We start from the raw sequence: 22,429 nt of genomic DNA, 5'->3' as shown, positions 1-22,429 counted from the left end.
CAGCCCTGTCCCTTTAAGGTGTTTTTCGTACTTCCATGCTTTTGCCTCTGTAACTCCCTGTCTGGAATGTGGTCTTTATGTCTTAGCGGCCAAATTCCACACATCCTTGAAGGACCAACTTGGAAAGTCCTGTTCTCAGAAGACCCCAAAGCGCTCCCCTGGCCACAACTTCATCTTTTCCTCCAAGGACTGTCTTGGTTTTGTATTTAGCAGAGGTAGTCAACCCTCAGGTGATAACCCCCACTTTTTATGTCTCAGTCTTGTCCCCTAGATTAAAAGGGAAAGTCTCCTTTATCCAGAACACAGCTTCTGCCTCTGTATTTCCCACTGCCAGGAACCCAGGGCCTGGCTCATGAAGTCTCAGTAAATTATGTACTTGATACCTGGCTCATTCCTTACTTTACAAATATCCACTCCAACCCTACTCACCCCTCCTCATCTCCCAAATTCTGAGGCTCCCTAACTCCTCCCAAACCAGATCTGTGTATCCTTTCCTTTCCCAAAAGGGGGGGATGGGTTGCTGGTGGGAAGGAGAGAAGATGCAGTGTTTTTTCCACCCATCTCATGGAAAATGGAATTTGTGCTCTTCTCCGCTCCTTACGCATTAGCTAGTAGCCACAGCCAGAGCCTGGTGGCCCGAGGAGGGTTTTTGCACTTAAGAAAGACACTGGGCTGGGGCAGTGCCTGTGGCTCAAAGGATAGGGCGCCAGTCCCATATGCCGGAGTTGCGGATTCAAACCCAGCCCTGGCCAAAAAAAAAAAAGAAAAGAAAGACACTGGGACCGTAGGTGGGGGGGGGGGTAGTCTGGAGTAGGTCCTTTTCCTAGGTGGTGGCCAGTCCAGGAGTAGCGGAGAGCCAGGGCTGAAAAGCTGCTAACATGCCTACAGCACGCCCCGTTTGGGTGGCGGTGGGTGAGGCGTCAACGCTCCGCCTGCTACGCAGCCGCCGGGGCTGGCACGCGGGCGCGTTGTCGGGGTTGGAGACGTCTGAGATAGAGAGCGCGCTCCCCACTACCCCCCACCGCTCCCAGTGAGCGTGTGCGGGAGGAACAATCGTGTGTGAGTGCGTGATTCGCTGCACTTCGAGTGGCAGTTCCCAGCCAGATTGCGCGCCCCCCACAACCCGCAGCACATGTGTCCTCTCTCCCCCAGTTACTCCTCATCCGTCTTTCACCGCCACTCCCAGGTCGCATGGTCCAGTTCTGCCCTCAGAGGGTCCAATTTCTTTTCCCCGTGGACTACTGAGGCAGTTCTCAGTCTTCCCAGAAGAGCCCGAGATCCCGCCAGTTTCTAAGGAGCCGAGGGCACCGACTCGAGTGGGGGCGGAGGGCGGGGAGAGAAGGCTGCGACTTTGGGATTGGCCCGGTCGGGTGCTTGTGGCCCCCGGAGAGCAGCCCCCGCCCCCGCTCTGCAACCACCGCCGCATTCCCAGGAGAGCGCGGAGGAGGAGCTGCTCCCCGAGTTCTTTGCCCACGAAGAGGTGGGGGTCAGGGCGGTCTCCCCCGCCCTATCTGTCTCTGCCCTGACGGCGCAACCGGCTTCCAGGGCAGCCATTGCCATAGAGAATCCAGAGGCTATAAAACCAAGTATCTAGGCGGGCGGCGGCTCCCGCGCCGCTGAGCCCCCCAAGTAAGGAGCTAGCACCCCAGCGTGGCCCGGCCCCCGTGAGAAGGGAGGAGGCGGAGGAACGGCGCCAGCAGCTTGAGGAGCGGCGCGCCCCGCCAGGGCTGGAGGCAGGCGTGCGCCGCGGGCGCCACCGTCTCAGCAGGGGAGCGGGGGCTGCCCAGGGTGCGGGTGAGTGGCACGACTCCAAACCACTAGGGACTGAGGGCGCCGGACACCCAGAAAGCAGCGGGAGACTAAGCAGGCTGCCGAGCTTCGGCTCCCGACGTCTGCGTCGGGCCAGGAGCGGAGCCTGGAGTAGCTAACAATCAACACCTTCAGGCGGGAGGCCCAGGGAAGGAGCAGCGAGACGCCGGGAGTGAGGCCGAGGAGCGGCTGGGCAGCGGGAACCTCAGGGGCGACCCGAGTGGAAGTCCCAGGACCCTCGGCCGCCGCCGCCCACGCGGGCAAGGAGACGTACTAGAGCGCGGGCGGAGGCCGGAACCCCGCGGGGCGCGAGGACAGGGGCGCCCCCGTGCGGAGCTGCCGGGCTGCACCGGCGCGGCGGTCGGGGCCATGCTCAAACCTAAGGACCTGTGCCCCCGAGCGGGTACGCGCACCTTCCTGGAGGCCATGCAGGCGGGCAAAGTGCATTTGGCCCGCTTCGTACTGGACGCACTGGACCGCAGCATCATCGACTGCCGTGCGGAGCAGGGCCGCACGCTGCTCATGGTGGCCGTGGGGTTGCCGGATCCCGCGCTGCGCGCTCGCTTCGTGCGATTGCTGCTTGAGCAGGGGGCAGCCGTGAACCTGCGGGACGAGCGCGGTCGCACTGCACTCAGCCTGGCGTGCGAGCGAGGCCACCTGGACGCCGTGCAGCTGCTGGTACAGTTCAGTGGCGACCCCGAGGCGACGGATTCGGCTGGCAACAGCCCGGTGATGTGGGCGGCGGCGTGCGGCCACGGGGCGGTGCTCGAGTTCCTGGTGCGCTCCTTTCGCCGCCTCGGCCTGCGCCTCGACCGTACCAACCGTGCGGGCCTTACAGCGCTGCAGCTGGCCGCTGCCCGTGGACACGGGACTTGTGTGCAGGCCCTCACCGGGCCCTGGGGCCGCGCTGCGGCGGCGGCGGCGGCCCGGGGCTCCAAATCTGACAGCCCGCCCGGCCGCCCCGCCCCCGCGCCCAGCCCAGAGCGTCGACGACCCAGCCCCCGCCGCCTCCCGCGGCCTCTCCTGGCTCGCTTTGCACTAGGGGCGAGCGGCCATGGCCACGGTGGCGAGGCTGGCTCAGCGGGCAAGAGTTCGGGGCGGCACCGGGCGCAGGGCAGTGAGCGACCCGAGCTGGGCCGGAGCATGAGCCTGGCACTGGGTGCGGTGACCGAGGAGGAGGCGGCCCGTCTTCGGGCAGGGGCCTTGATGGCCCGACCAAACTCGCCCCAGTCTTCAGGGACTGGGCGGTGGCGCTCACAGGAGGTGCTGGAAGGAGCGCCTCCATCCCTAGTGCAAGCGCCCATTGGTCTTAGCCCCCACCCGGAAGGCGGTCCTGGCTCTGGCCGCCTGGGTTTGCGGCGACGCTCCACAGCACCAGACATCCCCAGCCTAGTCGGGGAGGCGCCTGGGCCTGAGACTGGCCTGGAATTAGAGGCCAACGCTTTGCCCCTCTCGGCCCCCGGGTCGAAGCCTTGGCAGGCAGGCACGGAGGCTATGGTGCTGCAGGCTCAGCGGTAAACAGCGCGGAGGCCTGAGCCTTTCCCCCTCACCACATGCGTGTCTCTTTCCCTTTCTCCCAGCCCCTTCACCTCCACAGTAGCCCGACCCCCATCTCAGAACCTGTCCCAGCTGCCAAAGCAAGACCTCCACCGGAAATGAGAAGGGGACCCCCATCTGATGTCTTTGTTTGTTTTTTGCTTTCGTGTGTGTGTGCTTATTGGTATTTCCTGCCTTTTCTGCCCCTGGAAGGTGAGGTGTGGAAGACTGGTTCCATAGCTTCCTACAAGCCCTTGACTCAGTCCTGGATATGCCGAGGTTCCTGCCAGCTCCTGCCCAGTTTCCTTCCCCTTGCTGGGTTTCCCAACACCCTGGCAGGCAGAAGAATCAACCTGGAGAACAAAGGTCCAACACCACCCCTCATGCTGACAGTAATGCTACAATCTGCCAAAGTCCCCCCCCCCCCAATGTTGAGAGGACCAGGAGGAGCCCCAGAACCTTTATGGACAGGAGAGCTGATTAGAAAGAAATCTGGCCAATTTTTTTTCTGGGGTAGAAACTCCTGCCTCAAGACAAGAATTTGGGCGTAGCAGAGCTCCTGGTGTTGAACACCAGTTGTCTCCCTTCAACCAGCTTCTGGGTAACTTGAGCTCCCTCTGCCTCTCAGACCCAGGATTCAACTTCACTGATAATGTAGGATCACTTCCCCACACAACCCCTACCCAGCCTGCTCCTCAGCTCAGATGCATTTCAATTCCATTTTTGAGGTTCAGTGCCTCACCCCTTGGGGCCCAGCCTTATTTCCATTCACTCTCAGAGGCCAGAAATGGAAAAGACTCAGCACTTCCACGCCCCCACGCCTCTCTGCTCCCCCGTCCCGCACGTGGGTGCTCCCGCGCGGTGGAACGGTTGCGAAGGCTTTGCTTAATTGTGCTTCTTGCAATTCTCAAAGAACTTGTGTTTGGAATCTTTGTATACGAAGCTGAAAGCAGCGGGTCTGATCTGAGTCTTAAGAACCTGACAATATCTCTTTAAATAGAAGCTCCGCGAGGGGGATAATTGACTGAAGTGTTTGCGACGTTAAACGGCGGCGTGCAGGAATCGGGAGCCCACACGAGCTGCAGGTCTGGGTTTAAATTACATCAAACTCTGGTGAGAACGGGAAGGGGCCTGTTAAACGCTCCTGCTGGGCCAATAATGAAGGGAGGACAGATGATGGCTGCTAGAGGTCCAGACCCAGGACTCCTGCTTTTCCCTCATAGCGTGGGATGCATGCTGGGCCCTGTATTATCACCAGCCAGTTAAGTGAGTCAAGAGGCCCTAGCAGAGAGGTGGTTAAAGGCCCTGTACAGGCCTGGACCTTTGTACCCTCCCCTGCCCTCCTACTCTTTGTACCGCCTAGCGTGGGGGCGGGGTTAACGGTAGGGAGTTTGGCGGATCGCTTGTGCGCCAGCACTCGCAGCATGCCCAGCCCACGGGGTGGCGCAGGTGCGACTCTTTTTTTTTTTTTTTAAAGACAGTCTCACTTTGTTGCCATCAGTAGAGTGCTGTAGCGTTAGTGCCATAGCAATCTCAAACTCTTGGGGTCAAGCGATTCTCTTGCCTCAGCCTCCCAACTACAGGCGCCCGCCACGACGCCAGGCTATTTTTAGAGACGGGGTCTCGCTCTTGCTCAGGCTGGCCTAGAACCCATAAACTCAGGCAATCTACTCGCTTCGGGCTCCCAAAGTGCTAGGATTATAGGCATGAGCCACCGCACCCAGCTATGAGAGTCTTTTAATGAACTGTGAGGGTTGAGCCTTCAGCCCCTCATTTGCCTGAAGTGGGGTCTTTTCAAGACGCAGGTCTGTTCGTCTTTGCAGAAGGTTTCTCACTGGTTAACTCCGAGAGAACTGCCCAGAGCGAGAATGACTGCGCTGAGAAATTGGGCTTAGGGGAGAGAGGCGAGAGGTCAGGATTGGGCCATGTGTATGTGCCAGACACCTCCCCAGTCCTTCCACCGCCCCACCCCACCACCTTGCTCGGCCGGCCACAGGACGTGATCTCTGGTGCCTCCTGGCGGCAGCGCTGCGCTCTCCGCGCTGCGCCCTCGCTCCGAGCTCAGACTTAACGGTTTTATCTGGGATCACCGCAGTGTACTTCTCCCTCCGTGTTCATTTACCTATGGAATCATTTTCCTCTTGTAAAATATTACATCCAGATACTTGAAGTCATTTCACAGCAATCAAATGAGGGACAATGAACAAAAACTCGCTTTTAGAGTAGCAGGAGCCCAGAACCTTCTTCACTAAGGACCCCAAGTTATCTCTCAAGTTAAGGCTCCTCAACCTCAGAGAGACTGCTCTCTTCCAAAAAACTGGAGCGTACAGCCCTTCCCTTATGCTTTCTGAACCTTGGGACCTGCCAATTAGCAGTTTTCTTATGATGCCATTTGCTTCTTCCTTCCTTTCTGACATGTTCTGCCCTTCCCCTCCCATCTTTCCCCCAAACATCTGCCTCTCCTCAGTTCCCCTGTCTGGGTGGTGGGTACACAGTATCAGGGGGCCTGAAAAGTGTGGGGTGAGGGTCTGGGGGGATGGGGAATCGTTGAACATCCCCAGTGCAAACTGCTTCTTACTGATCTTTGCTTGCTCATTCCCTCTCCTCTCAGCTGTGTTCAATTTTAATGAATTTTTGAATGGTGAAGGCAATTAAGTATTTTGGCTTAAACACAGTACAAGGTCTGGGTTGCACATTGTATCCGAGGCTGTAATCTTTCCTGCGTCTGTGACATGTTGGCTTTGTGGTTGAGAATCACCTTGGGCTGTCTTTATTGAGTAAAGGAAGGCTTATCTCTGTGGAGTTGCCCCGAGTTGGGGGGTAGAAAGTCATGTTTCTGAAAACCACGGCAGCTTGCTCCTTTCTGAACTGAACTGTGTGTTTCACTGCCTTGCTGTCCTCATGGACTCCTTACCAGGCCCAGCTCCACGCAGAACTTCCATGTTTTACCACGTTTCACTCCCCTGAACTTCCTCTTTGTCAGCGCTGGGGTGTTGAGGCTGGGGCTCTCTACCTCTCCCCACCTTAGAAGAGACTTTTCCACCTCCTTTGCTTTCCTAATTCTTGTTGCTTTCATCATTATGAAGAGTCACCCAGGCCACTGGATCTCAGTACCAATCAGTGTGTGAGGCTGAAGGACACAGGCCCTTTCGGAGCGAGACTGTGTGGTGGGAGGACTATTAGCACTCAAAAGAATAGTTAATAAATCCAGTATTATTACATTGCAAGAACTGGCTTCTCTTTGCCTTACCAACCACTCCTGACTCTCAGCTCCTTTTGAGTGGTGGAAGGATGCATTTGCTGCCTGTGGAGGCTCCTGCTTTACTGGCCCTGCTAAGGCTGGCTCCCTATGGAAGGTAAGTCGCAGGTGCTGCTTCCAACTGAGCAGATGGGGCTGGGGCAATAGGACCAGGGCACCTGCCTGGGTGCCAGTGCTGGGGGATTGGGAGGTCTGCGTGGCTTCTTGCTCTGAGCTAAGAGGTTTCAGTGAACCCTGGGCTGGGTAGATCTCAGGAGGGAAGCACCAGAATCAGAATTGGAACTAGAAATTGAAAGCTAATTTTGTCATCCTCCTCACCCCCAGGAGCCAAACCCAAGCTTCTCCATTTCCAGGCACTGTTCTGCTCTTTCTCAACTCCACATCATTTCCCTCAGTTCTGGGAAATGAAGCTGCCCACTAGAAGCAGTTTCAGACCACTTCCTATGGAAGCTTGAAGTCCCAGGAGTGAGAAGCAAAAGGGGAAGAGAGAAGCCTTTGCAGAAAGTGGTCTTCAGCAACTGTGGCCACCCCCATTAAACACAGCACTTCTGCCCTGGGAAGGAGCTCTAGTTCTTACTCCTTCAGTCCCAAGGGCCTTTCACTTTCTGTTTTCCTCTTTCTTTGCCCTCATTTTGAGCCAACACACCATCAGAGTGGTTGGGTGTTCTGGGGACTAGAGCTGAGGAGCTCACAGGGGAGAGGAGGTAGGGCCACCCCAGAGTCCACTGCAGGCATCCAGCTCGAAGGCCTGGCTCCCCTCCCAGAGATGACAGGAAGCCCAGAGGTTCTGAACACTCAGTTTAATTTAAAACGGGCACAAGTGCAAACAATTCACAAAAATTTATAGGGAAGATGGTTTTTTTAAAACACTGACCCTTAAAAAAAAGTCCTTGCAATTTCTTTGCCCCAAAGCAGGCCACTAGGGAGCAGAGAAAATCTAAAAAATATTATCTAGATAGGGTCCAGACACCTGAAGTTCTTCCCTGGAATTCCCTGTCTCACAGCAGCCCTGAAGGTGGGGAGAAAGGAGACCAAGGAGACAGGTGCAGCTGTCTCCTAGCTGCGGGAGGCAGCTAGGGGCAGATGGTTCACACAAATGGGGTGCCCATTTCCTTGACATGATGGAACCCCGGGAGATGGTTCACCTTCTTCCCCAGATAGGGTTCAGAAGAGGAAAACAGTCCCTGATGACCTGGTTGTAGATAAAGTTTAAAGGTAAAACAAAGTGTATTCCTGTCTCTGGCCCTAATGTTCCACAGCACAGGAAAAACTCAGAAACCTTCTGCACCCCCAGGATGTTAGGTTTAACGCAGACCTCTTTACTGGTCAGGTAAGAACATGGGACTCGAGAAGTGGGAAGCCAGGCCACAAAAGCCTGTCCCTTTAGGTCAGGACTTAGGGAGACAGGGTGGGTGGCAGCCTTCTTTAAGCTGGCTGTGGGTGACCTGAAGGAACTCGGACTATTATACACACACACACACACACACACACACTCTCTCTCTCTCTCACACACACACACATCACACCCCCCCACACCCACACACAATGTTTTCTCCATCCTGTAAAAAGAGACCACCAACCCCATTCTTTCTCTTTCATTTAGCAAATGTCTCCCACCCTCCCATGGCCTGTGAGCTGGCCATTCTCAGTTCTGAGCAGGCCATGTGGGGAGAGGCAGTGCAGGTGGTCAGAAGAAGTGCAGTGGGATTGTGCCTTCAGGAGGTCAGACACAGGGAGGAAGAGGGAGTCAGGTAATAAAAATCTTCCCTGTATCCTTCTTGAGATCCCAAGGTTTGAAGCTGGAGCTGAGAACAGCAAGTATTCGTGTGAAGACAGTCGGTCTGTCCTCTATGGTGGCCTGGGATGCTACTTTAAAAAAACCACAGCAACTTTTTCTGCTGTGTTGGCCCCAGTGGCCAGGAGTGCCAGTCTCTGCGTTTCTTAGAAATATCCCTGTGCAAATAACAAGGGGTCATCTTGTAGTAGGGGTCTCCATCATTCCAAAGGCAACTGGGGATTCTGGGGAGAAAGAGGGACTGAGGGGGCAGGTCCGGCCTGGCCCAGTGGGCTGAGGGGTAGGAGGGTGGGGTGGGACTTCACATTCAATCTTTGGAGAGAATACTGAGAGAATGAGGCAGGCAGGCCCTGCCTGCAGGCTGGCTGCCCAGTGTCCCCTGCCTATGGACATAGGTGGCAGGTGCACTTGGGATGGGCTCAGCAGGTAGAGGTCTGCTTGCGGTAGAGCTGGATCAGGGGCACCAGGCACTCGGGCAGCCCCGTCTGCAGCAGGAAAGGGTGGTCCAGGAGCTCCTGAGCTGTGGCTCTCTCTTGGGGGTCCCGCATCAGCATCCGTTCCAGGAAGTCTCGCAGCACTGGGGAGACCTGCAGAGGCAAGGCAGCAAGAGGAAGCCATGGTTTACTGCCACTTTGGTGTGACCTGACTGCCTGGCCCTGCCATTGTTTGAACATCTTGAATTTTCTGATTTCTTGTTGGTGCCCTTCATCCCCCAATTCCCAAGGTTGTCAAGCATTCCGGTAGGTACTTTAGGTGTGTGCAAGGGGCATGGAACTGATGTCAAGATGTCCAGCTTGGGACTATTCATGGTCTGAGGCAAGTAACAATTTTCTCTAGGCTTCAGTTTTCTCATCTGAAAAATGGGCTAGTGATAAAGCATGCTTGCCCTGTCTGTCACATAAGGCTTTAGTGGAGAGTTCTAAAAAGGTCAGAGAAAAAGAAGTGTTTGAAAAATTAGAAAAAGAACGAGGTGGGGCTGGGCATGGTAGCTCACACCTGTAATCCTTGCATTCAGGGAGGTTGAGGTCAGGAATTTGAGATCAGCTTGAGCAAAAGCCAGACCCCATCTCTGCCAAAAATAGAAAAAATTAGCTGGGTGTGGCGGGAGGATCACTTGAGCCCAGGAGTCTGAGATTGCAGTTAGCTATGAAGATGCCACTGTACTCTGGCTAGGGTGATGGAATAAAACTCAAAGAAAAAAAAACAAAGAAAAAAGAAAAGGAAAGAAAGAAAGAAAGAGAACAAGGAACCTGAAAAGGAAGATTTCTTTATACCTCTGAGCTTTACAGTCTTAGACAAGGCTTAAGCCATTATTTTAGAATGAGGCTGTCTTGGGGAGGAGACTACATCTGGGAATTAGCCAATTTGAGATATCTACTATCTGCTAATCTTGGGGTTAGGAGCGCAAGCTCCAAGGACTAATCGTCTTATAAAATGTTTCATATGCTCCCTCCCCCCCCCCGTGTTTCAGCCACAGAACTTTTGCTATTTAGACTGGGCTTCAACCCTCTGGGACATTTCTTGCTCTGGCCACCAGATGGCAGTGCCACTTAGCAGCCCGGTGCTGACCTGCCAGCAAGGGGTGTCCACAAGGAAAGGCCTGTGAGTTTGCGGTGGATTTGGCAGAAGAGGGTTGATGTCTGCAATATACATGTACAAACTGCTTTTAAGGAGGAAGCTGAGGCTCAGCTGAGGTCAGGATGTGCAGTGATGGAGGACAGGTGGATTTGCTGTGTGTGTATCTCCTGACACATAGGGTAGAGGGGTTTATGCTCAATTAAACTTCTCTGGATTCCTCCCCAGCCATCAGGGATTGTACTTTTCATGCTTATGGGTATTTCTGGGCACTGTCAAGTGCCTGCTCAGGAGCAACTTTACTGCTGCGGCTGCAAGGGGAGCTGGGGGACTTGGGAACTTGTTGGCATGAATATGGGAGTCTGAGCCTGGATATTGCTCCACACTCAGACTTAGGTTTTGTGTGCAGAAAGAGGAGCCTTTTCTGAGAGCCCAGACCCTCCAGCTTCTGTAAAAGGAGGCTGGGGCTTGCTGGGCACCTAGGCTTTGGTCCTATTGCCTCAGAAGGATTGGGGGTCTGTGGAGTCACCCCTTATGTACCAACTGACCTTGTGAGAGTTTTTCAGCTTGGGTGGGGGGTTGTCCCGGAGCCTCTTCATGGCTTGCACTGGAGAGTCACTGAAGTAGGGTGGCTCCCCATCCACCATCTCAATCACCATGATGCCCATAGACCAGATGTCCACCTGCAGAAGGACAATATCCTTGACCTCAATGTGAGAGTCTGGCCCCTTGATAGCAGCTGGAGGGTATGAGAGTTTGAGAGGTAGGGAAGCAGCTGGTTCCAGCTATTTTTGGCGAGCCTATCTCCTTCCTCCGTTTGTCACCTATCTTATGGCCAGGAGTGACCACTGCCTATGGGGACACAGCTGTCAGCCTCTTTCTGAGAAAGGCCATCATATATAGGAAGCCTGGCCATACCCTACTGGGGCAACACTTGAAGGATCTGTTACTAGCAGCAAAATCACAGATGGGAGCAGTCCCATCAAAAAGCAGGGGAAAGGAATTGACTAAATGGGAATCTGAGAACTAAGGTCATGTTTAGTGAGGGCTCGGGAGAGGACCACAAACAGAAGAGCTGTGTGGCTCAAGCCTCTTTTGGGAGGCCTGGGGGATGAACGGAACAGTTACCTCAGTGGCATACAAAGACCTGGAGATCACTTCAGGAGCCATCCAGTAAGGAGTCCCCACCAGAGACTTCCTCTTAGGGACATCTTTGCTGATCTGAGCACAGAATCCAAAGTCTGAGAGCTTCACCTGGGACCAAAAAGGAAGTGAGTGGTGGACCAGGAGGAAGAGGGGTGCTGGGAGCAGAGAAGTGAGGGCATGGCTGTGCCAGGGAGGGAGAGCGGCCTACCCTGCCATCAAGGGTCAACAGAATGGAGTCACTCTTGATGTCTCGGTGGATGACACCCTGGGCATGCAGGTAAGCCAGGGCCTGCAGCACAGCCTCGCACACAGTAGCAATTTGCTCTTCATTCAGCCTGGACAGGGAAGGCAGGGCATCCCGATGGAAGACAAATGTTGGCTTTGGCAGGGCTGCATGGTCGCTGGGCTGGACAGAGTATTGAGTCCCTGATACTGGGCCCCATGGCTCCCAGGCAGTCTGTGGCAGCCCAATCAGGCCATAGCCCTGGAGAAAGCTGGGCCCTGTGCCCCACCCTTCTTTTCCCCATTCCTAAGACCAACTCAGTTAACCCAAACAGGCAAGGGGCCCAGGATGACCTGACAGTGCAGGTCATCACCTGCCAGGGTGATGGTGGGGACAACCCACACTCAGGGCCCAACCTTCCCAGCTGCCCACCTGACTTGGGAGATGATGTCTGTGAGGGCGCCGCCCTGCAGGAACTCCATAAGCACCCACAGCTCCTCGCCCACCAGGTAGCTCTTGTACATCTCCACCACGTTGACATGCTGGTAGTCCCGCATGATTACCACCTGGGGGAGGTGAGGGGCCTGAGCACTGGGCATGGTGCCCACAGGGCTTGGCCACCTGCTGCCCCCGCTCCCAGATGCCCAGCCTGGTTGTGTGCTCACTACGCATCCCAAATGCCTCCCCCATATCCCATCCTGTCTTCCCACCTCATTAAAGAGCAGCTCCCTGCGCTGCTGCTTCCTGAGGTCCATCATCTTGACAGCCACCTGGCGGCCCGAGTGCTTCTCCCGGGCCAGGCAGACAATGCCTGTGGAGCCCTCACCAATCTTCACGTAGCTGTCTAGCAGCAGCCGGGGGTCACCCTGGTCTACCACCATCCTGAGTGCAGCCTTGAACTGCTCATGTGTCACAACACCCGTGTCCTCACCAGCCCGAAAACCCTTGGTCACAATCGGGTCCTGGGGCAGGTACAGATTGCTGGTGCTGATCTGGGCATGCCGGGTGCGAGGGGAGCCTGCGGGGGAGGACCGGCCTGGAAGTGGGCCGGCAGCTGGGCCTGTGCGAAGGGACTTCTGGGGGCTGCTGCTGGTATCTGAGGTGGTTAGAGGGCTAAAGGTCCCCACTGGCTGGTCCGAGGGCAAAGACTGAGCCTTGGCCACTAGGCTTGGTGAGGAGTCTTTCTGTGGCAGACGGAAACAGGAGTTGGGCTGCAGGGACAGAGAAAGAAACGAGAAGGGGCATGAGCTGTGTGGGAGCATTTGGAACAAGTGTCCCAGAGGCCAGGGGTTACCACTGTGACCCCTGGAAATCGGCAGTGTCAGGCAGGGCATCAGACCAAACTGGGGAGGTGCTGTGAGCAAAGATCTTCAAACAGAATTGAGGCTCATTGCAGTCCTGTGGTAAGTCTGCCCCACCGCTCCTCCTGTGAGGCAATCTTTCTTCTGTGCTGAGGGGACACTCAGAGAATGTGGGTCAGAGGTGTTCTTCTCTCCTGCTCCCAATTTCTGGGCCCATGGGAGGAAGAGGCCCCAGGGAGTAGGGTGGTGGCCGCGAGCACCTGTGACTCAGATTTCAGGACTAGGGCAGGAAAGCATCAGCTGGGGGCTGATAGTTTGCCTGTCTCTCCTGGAGGTTATGTCTCCACTGGAGGACCATCCTGGGAGTTCTCAGGCGTTCCTCTTGGGCTGGGATCTATACCAGAGCCATCTGGAAGCAGGTGGGGGAGGTCTAGCCAAGCCCAAGCCTTGAGGCCAGGGATAGGGAGGTATCTTTTTTTTTTTTTTTTTTTTGGTTTTTGGCCGGGGCTGGGTTTGAACCTGCCACCTCCAGCATATGGGACCGGTGCCTTACCCCTTGAGCCACAGGCGCCACCCGATAGGGAGGTATCTTAATGACTCCCCAAAGTGGTCTTCCACTTCTTCCCAAGCATAAAACTCTTGGCTAAGGACACGCCTCTCCCACCCGACTACCCCTCAGCAAGGCAGAGAGGTGAGAGGCCTATCTTCATGGCCTCTGTGAGGGAAGGAGGGAAGGTGGAGGTAAGGGCAGTCTGGGCCTCCAGTGAGCCCTCAGGCCCAGCCCTGGAAGCCTATGTGTTTTCTTGCCTTTCCGGGCCCCAGCCCCCCACCGGCCCTGGCAGGATGGGAGCCCATCCTTCTGTTCTCTCCAAGGAATTGGTGATATGTAACATGATATGTAACATGACCCCTCACAGAGATTATGTGTTTTTAAAGGCACCTGGAGAGGGACCCTTTAGGGGCTGCAGAGAGGCCTTCCTGGAAGTTGTCCAAACTCATCACATAGGTGGTTGTCTAGGTGTCCGGGGGTCCTGATCCTGAACCCACAGGTGAGCCGACTTACAGGAAATCTCAGGCAGTCAGCTTGAGGTCCCCAGTTGGCTTTGGCTGGACTGCTTGATGGAGAACCCTGAATGCAGGCTTTGGGGCTTACCAGGTTCAGCCAGAGTCTGGCCAGCTTCTTTAGCACCTCCCCTTCCCTCCACTCCATCCCTGCCGGAAGTCAAGGCTTCCACTTCTAGCCCAGCCCCTGTCCTGCATGTGCACAGTGCCACACTGGCAGACTCCTGCTGCCCCCACCCTGCCTGCCCACCCAAGTATGTGCCATGCCTGCCTCCGACTCAACCTATGCAAGAAGGGAGCCAGAACCCACCCCCCAAGGACTGCTCGAAAGTACCCCATCCCCACTGAGTGAACTCAGTACCTTGGTCCCCCCATGTCTTGGCCAGTATCTAATTCACTCAATGCCCCTCCTCTATATAGTAGAGCAGAGGGACCTCTGGACTCGGATGTCAGGAGCTGGGGTCCAGCCCTGGTCTGCAATGAGCTTTAGGTAAGTTACCTCTCTGAGCTCCAGTCTGCTCTACAAATATGGGGGCTGTGGGTAATGATCTGGGGAGCCAGGTAAACTACAGATTTCTGGGCCTCAGAAACCGATTGAGTGGGTCCCCAGAGAAGAGGCTGCAGTTTGTCAAGTTCCTGGGTGATGCAGGCAGCCATGGAGCATACTCTGAGAAGCTCTGGATGAGTGGGCTGGGTGATTCATGGCCTTGGGGAGCTTCTAAAAGGGGTGGGACTGTGCTGGCCACCACAGAGGATAGGATGCATGTCCTGGGAGTAGAGGAAGGGGAGAATGGGCTCAGTTGCCCAAAAAGCCCTCAAAGCCCTGTGAAAAGACTCAGGGCTGTGAGGAGACACCTGCTGGCCTGCGAGGTGTGCCCCTGACTCAGAAACCTGTGTTCCAAGCAGAAACCAGCACAGGGTGGAGAGCTTGGGGCCACCTAAAGCTCCTTGTGAGGTTACTGTAATGGCAACCTTGACCAGTCCCTACCCCGCAGTTCCTAAGGAAGTCTGTGAAATGATTTTTTTTGCCTTCTGACCCCCAGGGCTCTGCATGGCTATCTCTGCTCTGTGGATGTGCAGGCATGGTGGGGTTGGGTGGGGTTCTCCCTCACTTTCCATGGTCAAGGTCCCTGGGGTGATGGTGGCAGAAGGGTGGGTCCAGTCAGGAGCCCAGGACCAGCGTGCTCAGGGACATGGGGTGACATGTGGGCAGAGCCTGGGTCTTCACCCTGGAATGATCTGTTCCCAAGTGTCTTTTCATTGGCCTTGCTGCCTGTCTCCACAAGGAGAGAGCTTTTACTCAGTGTGGCCACAGCAAGGACCAGATGAAGCTTGTTAAGCCATACCAAGAAAAAGAAAGGGGTGGGCGGTGCCCGTACCTCAGTGGGTAGGGTGCCGGCCACATACACCAAGGCTGGCGGTTTAAACTCGGCCCAGGCCTGCTAAACAACGGTGACAACTGCAACAAAAAAATAGCTGGGTGTTGTGGTGGGCGCCTGTAGTCCCAGCTACTTTGGAGGCTGAGCCCAGAAGTTTGAGGTTGCTGTGAGCTGTGACGCCATAGCACTCTACTGAGGGCGACATAGTGAGACTCTGTCTCAAAAAAAAAAAAAGAAAAAGAAAAGAAAGGGGGATGAATAATGGAATTAATTGTCACAGGCTCTAGATTAATTCTGGAGTTACTTGTGTGACTAAGACCTCTTGGGAAAGAAGCCACTAGAACAGTCATGCATATAGTTAGGGTAATGCTACATTTTCCCTCCCTTGGCCGTGGCTCCCTAGCTATGGGTTTTGGGGGCTATACTATAAGTGTCCTAAAGGGAGAAGCCATATCTTAATGTATATTTTCAAAAATAAAGCCATTTTGGGTGGCACCTGTGGCTCAGTGAGTAGGGCGCCAGCCCCATATATCGAGGGTGGTGGGTTCAAACCCAGCCCCGGCCAAACTACAACAAACAAATAGCCGGGCGTTGTGGCGGGTGCCTGTAGTCCCAGCTGCTTGGGAGGCTGAGGCAAGAGGATCATGTAAGCCCAAGAGCTGGAGGTTGCTGTGAGCTGTGTGATGCCACGGCACTCTACCGAAGGCAGTAAAGTAAGACTGTCTCTACAAAAAATAAAATAAAATAAAGCCATTTTATTGTGGGCTTACCACTATGACAAGCGCCTTAAATGCATTATCTCATTTAATTCTCAGAACCCTGTGGGTTCTATTATCCCGTAGGTGCTAGAACCATGGGACTCCTCTGACAGCTGGCCCAGTACTGGGGTCTTACTGGTGCTGTACATCCTCAGCATATAATGGAGAACATGGTAGACAGTACATGCTTAACTAAGTGTACCCTTCAGACTCTAAGTGGAACACTTCTAAGGCCCCAAGTCCCCAAAAAACTCTCCTGCCTGTCCCCACACTCTAAGTCTTCTTGCTCTCTTTGGCCAAAGTGACTGACCCCAGGCCATGCTGCATGGGGCTGGGTACAGGAGCCCTGGGTTTGTTCTCTGGCAATCACAGTCTTGGTGGCCTGACCTCCCTGGGTGCCAGTGCATGGACTGCTGCTATGGAAGCTACTATAAGTGTCCAGAGTCAAAACCCAGATGTGCTGAGTGCGGAGGGCTGCTGGCTTAGTTTTGGGCCTGGGGAGGAGGTAGAGGAGGTGGCGGAGGAGGAGGAGGGCACCTGCTACTCCCCAATAGTGTTGAAATTTGCTTAAAGCAATGAATGGTTCTCAACAGGGGTGTTCAAGGGATATCTGGCAATGCTGGGAATCATTTTTTGGTTGTCCCAACTAGAGGTACTACTAGCATTTAGTAGGTAGAGGCCAGGGATGCCACTGCCATGCACAGGAGAGCCTCCACAGCAAAGGACTGTCTGCTCCAAATGTCAACAGTGCGGAGATTGAGAAGCCCTGTCCTGGAGCCACACAGGGAAGTCTCAGCCCCACCTTTTAGAGGTCTAGCTTGAGCGTGTATGTCTAGAAAGGTCTGTCTGAGGTGCCAGGGAGGGAACTACTCGCCTGGATTTGTAACTGTGGTATCTCCAAGCCCAAGATGAGCACCACTTGCTTCCATAGGTGTGTGGTGGACACCCCAGCACACCCACGTAGCAGCCCACAGTAGGTAGTAAAGTGTGCAGGGTGGACAGGCCTTCTCCCTTGCTGTGAGGTGCTACCAGGAGCCCAGAAAGATACTTATCAGTGCCCAGACCAGTGGCGACACCCCCTTTATCCAAATCCCCGAAGCCCACCCAGCAGGACCCCCAGAAGGCCGAGGGGACTCAAGCTCCCATTCTCATCTCCTGTGTTGCGCAGTGCCCCTCTCCCACCTTAGCTTTGAGGGGTGTCTCCCCAGGGGTACAGCCTCTGAGACGCCTCGGCTCACAGACATCCATGTTCCTCACACAGACATATCAAGGGGATCCCAGTGGGGGACTGAGTATACAAAGTCAAGAACCTTCCCTGGGTACCTCAGTTGGCAATGACCTAGAAAGGCTGAAGTCCAGGCCAGCCCCACCCATGTCAGGCTGGATCACACTCACCCCACTGCTGACAGGGGAAGACCCAAGCTTGTTCATAAAGCCCTGCCAGGAGGGAGAGAGGCTTCATTACTCATGCCACGGTCAGCAGCTATTTCTCAGGCTTGCTTTAAAGCCCGGTCGGGAAGGAGCTAGAGAACAACTGGCTGCCATGGTTATGAAGCCTCTTCAGAAGCAAGAGCAAGAGTGCCTGGGACCGACAGGCAGTTCTGAGCGGGCACCCTCTCCCACCTTCCTTCACTGATTCACAAGGCCTGGGGTTGTCTCACCCTCTCTGAGACAGTCTTCTCATCTGCCAAATGGGAAAGGATATTATTGTCACTATGGACAGGGCCTGTAAAAAGCAAAATGTGCTCCAATCTGCCTGCCGGGGAATGTCACCCTTGGGGCTCCCTTCACTCTTTCCTTTCTCTGAAGAAAAGGTGCATGCTGGCAAAGTTGGCTACCCTGCTGTTGCTGGACCAGGCAAATTCAATCCTCCAGGTTTTCGTATGGCCATACACTGGGAACAAAGGACAGAATGTGAAAGAAAACAACTACCATGAAGAAAAGGGGAGAAAGGAAGGGAGGGAGGGAGGAAGAAGCCAGCTTCACTGGGAAAGGGGTTACCATGTACGCTTCTGCCACCTGAGGGACTCTGGAAGTCCTCAGGGGGTGCTGGGGTGAGGGAGGGGTAGAGCAGGCCACCCCTTCTGGAGGGCGCAGGCTGAGCTGGGTCAGGGTAGAATCCTCAGCTAAGGCTTGGTCACTTGGGCCTTTCTCTGTCTCCCTAGCCCTGACTCTGTAAGTGGGGAAGGGCAGGCAGTGCTTGAGTCCCTGAGACCTGTTCCCCAGAGGACACCTGCCAGGCCAGGCTCCCTACCCTCCTGAGTGTGGCGGCAGAGGGAAGCCCCAGCCCGACTTACCTTGCTCTGTAGTGGAGGGCCCGGCTTGCTGCTGCTCAGAGGGCCTGTGGCAGGAGTGGACAGGAACATGCTTCGGAATAGTCTGCGCTTAAGGCTGCTCTCCTGGGTCTTAGGGCTAGGGCTGCCCTCCCCACCTGACCTGCCTGTGGCCGGGCCCACCAGGCAGGACTGTGGCCGGGCCTCCTCTGAATCATGCTTGGCAGACTTCATCCCACGCCTACCCGCAGCCAGGGTGGGTGAGGCGCCTGGTGGGGAATTCTGTAGGCAGGCACCCAGCTGTAGGCAGTGCTGTGAGGTACCTTGGAACTCCACAGGGCCCAGGGACTGTGCCTTTGTGGCCAGCCCATTGGGCAGGACCCCTGGGCTCTGTGGCTCGGGCCATGGCATTTGCTTGTGGCCTGCTGGTGTGTCCCCGCTGCAGCTGAGGTAGAGGCTGTGGGGGTCAGTGCGCTCAGACTGGGGGCTCTGGAGGTACATGTCTGGGTCAGTGGCCCACTGCTCATCTCCTAGCAGCCCCAGGGACTGTGCTCGTCGCCGGCTGGTGGGGCTGCGGCCACGCAGGGTATTAGAGCTGATGACTGACAACTTTTGGATATCATTGAGCAGCCCCGAGATGTAACCATCCATGGGCACTGAGCTGCCCCTCACCACTGTCTGTAAAGGGAAGAGAAAAGAGTGAGGGGTGGTCCAGAGGTCAGGGTCAGAGAGTGTCACCAGGGGCCATGGGGAGGACCACCTAAGGACCTCACTTGCACCCATTTATTGATTTCTTGAGTCATTTACCAGGGTCCATAGTGGGCAGGCATGTGGGGTGTGGGATGTAGGGATACAGGGGAAGGCTGCCTGTCAGCAGGGCAGACAGGTGCGTACCATGGGGTTACAAGCCTTCATGCCCAGCGCTATAGTCAGCTGAGCCTGGGGAGCCACAAAGCACTGGGGCAAGGGCTCCATCCTCCAGGACTACCTGTGGCCTTCGGAGAGGTTTGACGAGGCAGAGACCAGGTCCCACACACTGGCATTGTGGCCTCCAAACTCTGACAGGGCCCTTGACTCTAACTCCTACCAGGCTCTTGGGTCTACTTGTCTCAAACCATTTGACTCAATTCCCCTGGTCTGGGACAGCCCCAGCCCCTTTGGGGCTATAGGTCCAAATACTGCATGGGACATGTGCTAAAGACTATTCGTTATTATCTGAAATTCAATTTTAATTGGGCATTTTATATTTTGATTTGCTAAATTTGGCAACCCTACCACCTCACAGAGAGGGTCTCCCCAAGCTCCTCCTCCCTGGGTCACCCAGGGAGAGCATGGCAGAATGATTAGCAAAGTATTAAATAGCGGCTAACTGATAGCTGCTAACTGCATGGTTCCTCCAGGGGCCTTTGGCATCTAGCCAAGCATGGTGGAGCTGGAGAGCCTACACTGGGACCTGCCATCCCCTCCTGCCCTTCTTACCTTCATGGGCTGGAGCTGCACCCGCGTGATGCGCGAAGGATCTACCACAGGCTTGGGGCGGCGCAGTGTGTCCAGAATGTTCTGCCATTGTGGTGGAAGGCCCACAAACTTGCCTTCTTTGGGGTCGAAGGAGGTGTGGACACGGTGCTGGAAGTTCTGTGGGGCTGAGATCTCAGGGCGTTTCTTCTTTTTTTTGCGGAACATGGTGCCTGCAAGGAAAGGGAGGGTTGAGCAGAGCTTCAGCCCAGGAACCCTGGATGGCTGCAGGGAGTGCTGGGGCATGAGGCTCCGGAGGGCCCCAGTATAGCTCCCCTGATCTCCATCTTTGGCTTCCCTTCACCCCATCCCTTCTTTCTCAGGGAAATGGCTGGCTCCCAGCAGAATGGTCCCAGAAACAAAAAAGTGTCATAAATAAGCCAATGCAAACCATAAACAAAAAAAGAGGTGTCTGTCTGCTTGTCTGTGCCAAGTCCCCTGCTGAGCAGGCAGACTCTGGGGGTGTGTTTTTATAAAATCCAAAGCCCATTACAAATATTCCACTGTCAAAGAATTAAAATGAGGAAAAGAGGAAGGAATGCTAGCAAACTCTTTTTTTTTTTTGTAGAGACAGAGTCTCACTGTACCGCCCTCGGGTAGAGTGCTGTGGAGTCACACGGCTCACAGCAACCTCTAACTCTTGGGCTTAAGCGATTCTCTTGCCTCAGCCTCCTGAGCAGCTGGGACTACAGGCGCCCGCCACAACGCCCGGCTATTTTTTTGTTGTTGCAGTTTGGCCGGAGCTGGGTCCGAACCCGCCACCCTCGGCACATGGGGCCGGCGCCCCACTCACTGAGCCACAGACGCCGCCACAAACTCTTTTTATGAAGCAAATATGACCTTGGTTCTTACACCAGCCAAGAAGAGTACCAGAAAAGGAAACTTTTACCCAATCTCACTTATGAACATAAATGTGAAAATCCTAAACAAAACTAGTACATTGAATCCAATGGTATGTTAAAGTTTTTTGTTTGTTTATCTTTTGTTATTTATCACAATCAACTCAGGTTTGTCCCAGGATGGTTCAACAACAGAAAACATGTTAATGTAATACATGGCATTAATAAAAAGCCAACAAGCTGATTCACAGACATGTTGCCCAGTCTGGGACTATGTACCATATGACCATATTGAACGGGTCCTCATGGTCACTACATGCTTTGCCTCAATTCCAGAAAGGCCCTGAGTCAAATGGACAGCCCAGGGTGGGTGAAAGGCAGCTATCTTAGGGGCAAAGCTCTCCAGAGAAGGCAGAGACCTCCGCCCCCATTCCCTTGGACCCTTCTCTGTGGTTTTGGCATTCCGAATATATAAAACATCACATCAAGCATAAATCCCTTCTCTTGCTGCTTTTGGCTCTGCCTAAGTTCCTGCTGAGCTCCATCAATACTTAGGAGTGACATGGGCTTGAGTAGATCTGAGGGAGGGAAACTGAGTCCTGGAGGCAGGGAATTGACTCCTCCAAAGGACTGCTCTAGGTTTTCCTTCACGGTAATACCAGGCCTGGAACCACATGCTGATGGAAGATAGGTCAGGGGGTGCCCACTTGAATGCTTTTGTTTTTGTTTTTGAGACAGAGTCTCACTTTGTCACCCTAGGTAGAGTGCTGTGGCGTCACAGCTCACAGCAACCTCCAACTCTTGGGCTTAGGTGATTGTCTTGCCTCAGCCTCCCGAGTAGCTGGGACTACAGGTGCCTACCACAATGCCCGGCTATTTTTTGTTACAATTGTCACTGCTGTTTTAGTTGGCCAGGGCTGGGTTTGAACCCGCCACCCTTCGTATATGGGTCCGGCACCCTACCCACTGAGCCTCAGGCGCTGCCCCACTTGAATGCTTTTGGATTTGAAGGGGCTCAAAACAGCTCCATGGGTTCTTATGTCATCTGAAAAGGTCAACTGCAGGTTTCAAGAAACAAACTGAAACATGTTTCTTGAATTGAATGCTTGGATTACTCATCTATCCAAAGATAAATGGAAAGCAGGACCATCACATTCTCTTTTGACTTCTCTTCTGGAAACAGCATTTTCCTGGTCATTGTAGTAGGTTCTGGAGAAGGTCACAGATCTGGGAGATAGCTGGTGTCCGCTCAGAAAGGCAGGGGCTCCGGAACAACCACTATGTGTGAGTTCATCTGAATCTATGTCACACCTCCTAGAATGTCAGTCATTTTTTTTTTTTTTTTTGAGACAGAGCCTCAAGCTGTTGGCCTGAGTAGGGTGCCATGGTGTCACAGCTCATAGCAACCTCCAACTCTCAGGCTCAAGCAAGTCTCCTGTCTCTGCCTCCCAAGTAGCTGGGACTATAGGCACTCGCCACAACGCCCGGCTATTTTTTGGTTGCAGCTGTCATTGTTGTTTGGCAGGCTCGGGCTGGATTCAAACCCACCAGCTCAGGTGTATGTGGCTGGCGCCTTAGCCACTTGAGCCACAGATGCCAAGCCATGTCAGCCATTCTCTTTGGACCTTAAGGTTCAGGAGTCTATCAAAGACCCTAAAGGCAGAGCCACATGTGTAGGACCCCTACAGATCAAGCACTTTGAGATTACACTCCTATGTGAGTTACAGGTAAGTTATAGAGAATATCCCATTAATTTGGAGAAACTTTGAACAAATTACCTAAACCTATAGTCCCCAACCCCTGGGCCTTGGACCAGTACCAGTCTGTGGCCTGTTAGGAAATGGGCTGCACAGCAGAAGGTGAGCAAAGCTTCATCTGTATTTACAGCTGCTCCTCATTGCTCATACCACCACCTGGGCTCCATGGCATTAGATTTCATAGGAGTGCAAACCTACTGTA

At 54.5% G+C, this 22,429-nt stretch overlaps 2 protein-coding genes across 9 annotated transcripts in view; one reads left to right on the top strand and one right to left on the bottom strand.

The window, feature by feature from the left end:
• Positions 1 to 2,036: 2,036 nt before the first annotated feature.
• On the top strand, positions 2,037 to 4,877 carry ANKRD63 (ankyrin repeat domain 63). The gene has a single exon (XM_053594640.1). The coding sequence runs from the start codon at positions 2,179 to 2,181 to the stop codon at positions 3,325 to 3,327; it is 1,149 nt and encodes a 382-aa protein (XP_053450615.1). The 5' UTR covers positions 2,037 to 2,178; the 3' UTR covers positions 3,328 to 4,877.
• Positions 4,878 to 8,091: 3,214 nt separating this feature from the next.
• The window catches only part of PAK6 (p21 (RAC1) activated kinase 6), a 37,233-nt gene continuing 22,895 nt past the window's right edge, over positions 8,092 to 22,429 (bottom strand). For 7 of the 8 annotated variants that reach the window (XM_053594212.1, XM_053594214.1, XM_053594210.1 and 4 more), the window contains 8 exons: positions 19,596 to 19,804; positions 18,141 to 18,794; positions 12,054 to 12,554; positions 11,776 to 11,909; positions 11,329 to 11,455; positions 11,103 to 11,228; positions 10,523 to 10,657; positions 8,092 to 8,986 (listed from right to left, as the gene is read on the bottom strand). In XM_053594212.1, coding sequence (XP_053450187.1) covers positions 8,819 to 8,986; positions 10,523 to 10,657; positions 11,103 to 11,228; positions 11,329 to 11,455; positions 11,776 to 11,909; positions 12,054 to 12,554; positions 18,141 to 18,794; positions 19,596 to 19,799 — 2,049 coding nt within the window. In that variant the 5' untranslated portion in view covers positions 19,800 to 19,804 and the 3' untranslated portion in view covers positions 8,092 to 8,818. The remainder of the gene's footprint in view (positions 8,987 to 10,522; positions 10,658 to 11,102; positions 11,229 to 11,328; positions 11,456 to 11,775; positions 11,910 to 12,053; positions 12,555 to 18,140; positions 18,795 to 19,595; positions 19,805 to 22,429) is intronic. The other variant, XM_053594216.1, reaches the window with a different exon arrangement.

The sequence above is a fragment of the Nycticebus coucang genome, chromosome 6 (assembly GCF_027406575.1).
Source record: "Nycticebus coucang isolate mNycCou1 chromosome 6, mNycCou1.pri, whole genome shotgun sequence".
NCBI lineage: Eukaryota > Metazoa > Chordata > Mammalia > Primates > Lorisidae > Nycticebus > Nycticebus coucang.
This window is presented reverse-complemented; position numbering and strand designations above follow the sequence as displayed.

Coding starts and splice junctions, on each gene's coding strand:
- ANKRD63 (XM_053594640.1), top strand. CDS start 2,179: ATGCTCAAACCTAAGGACCTGTGCCCCCGAGCGGGTACGCGCACCTTC.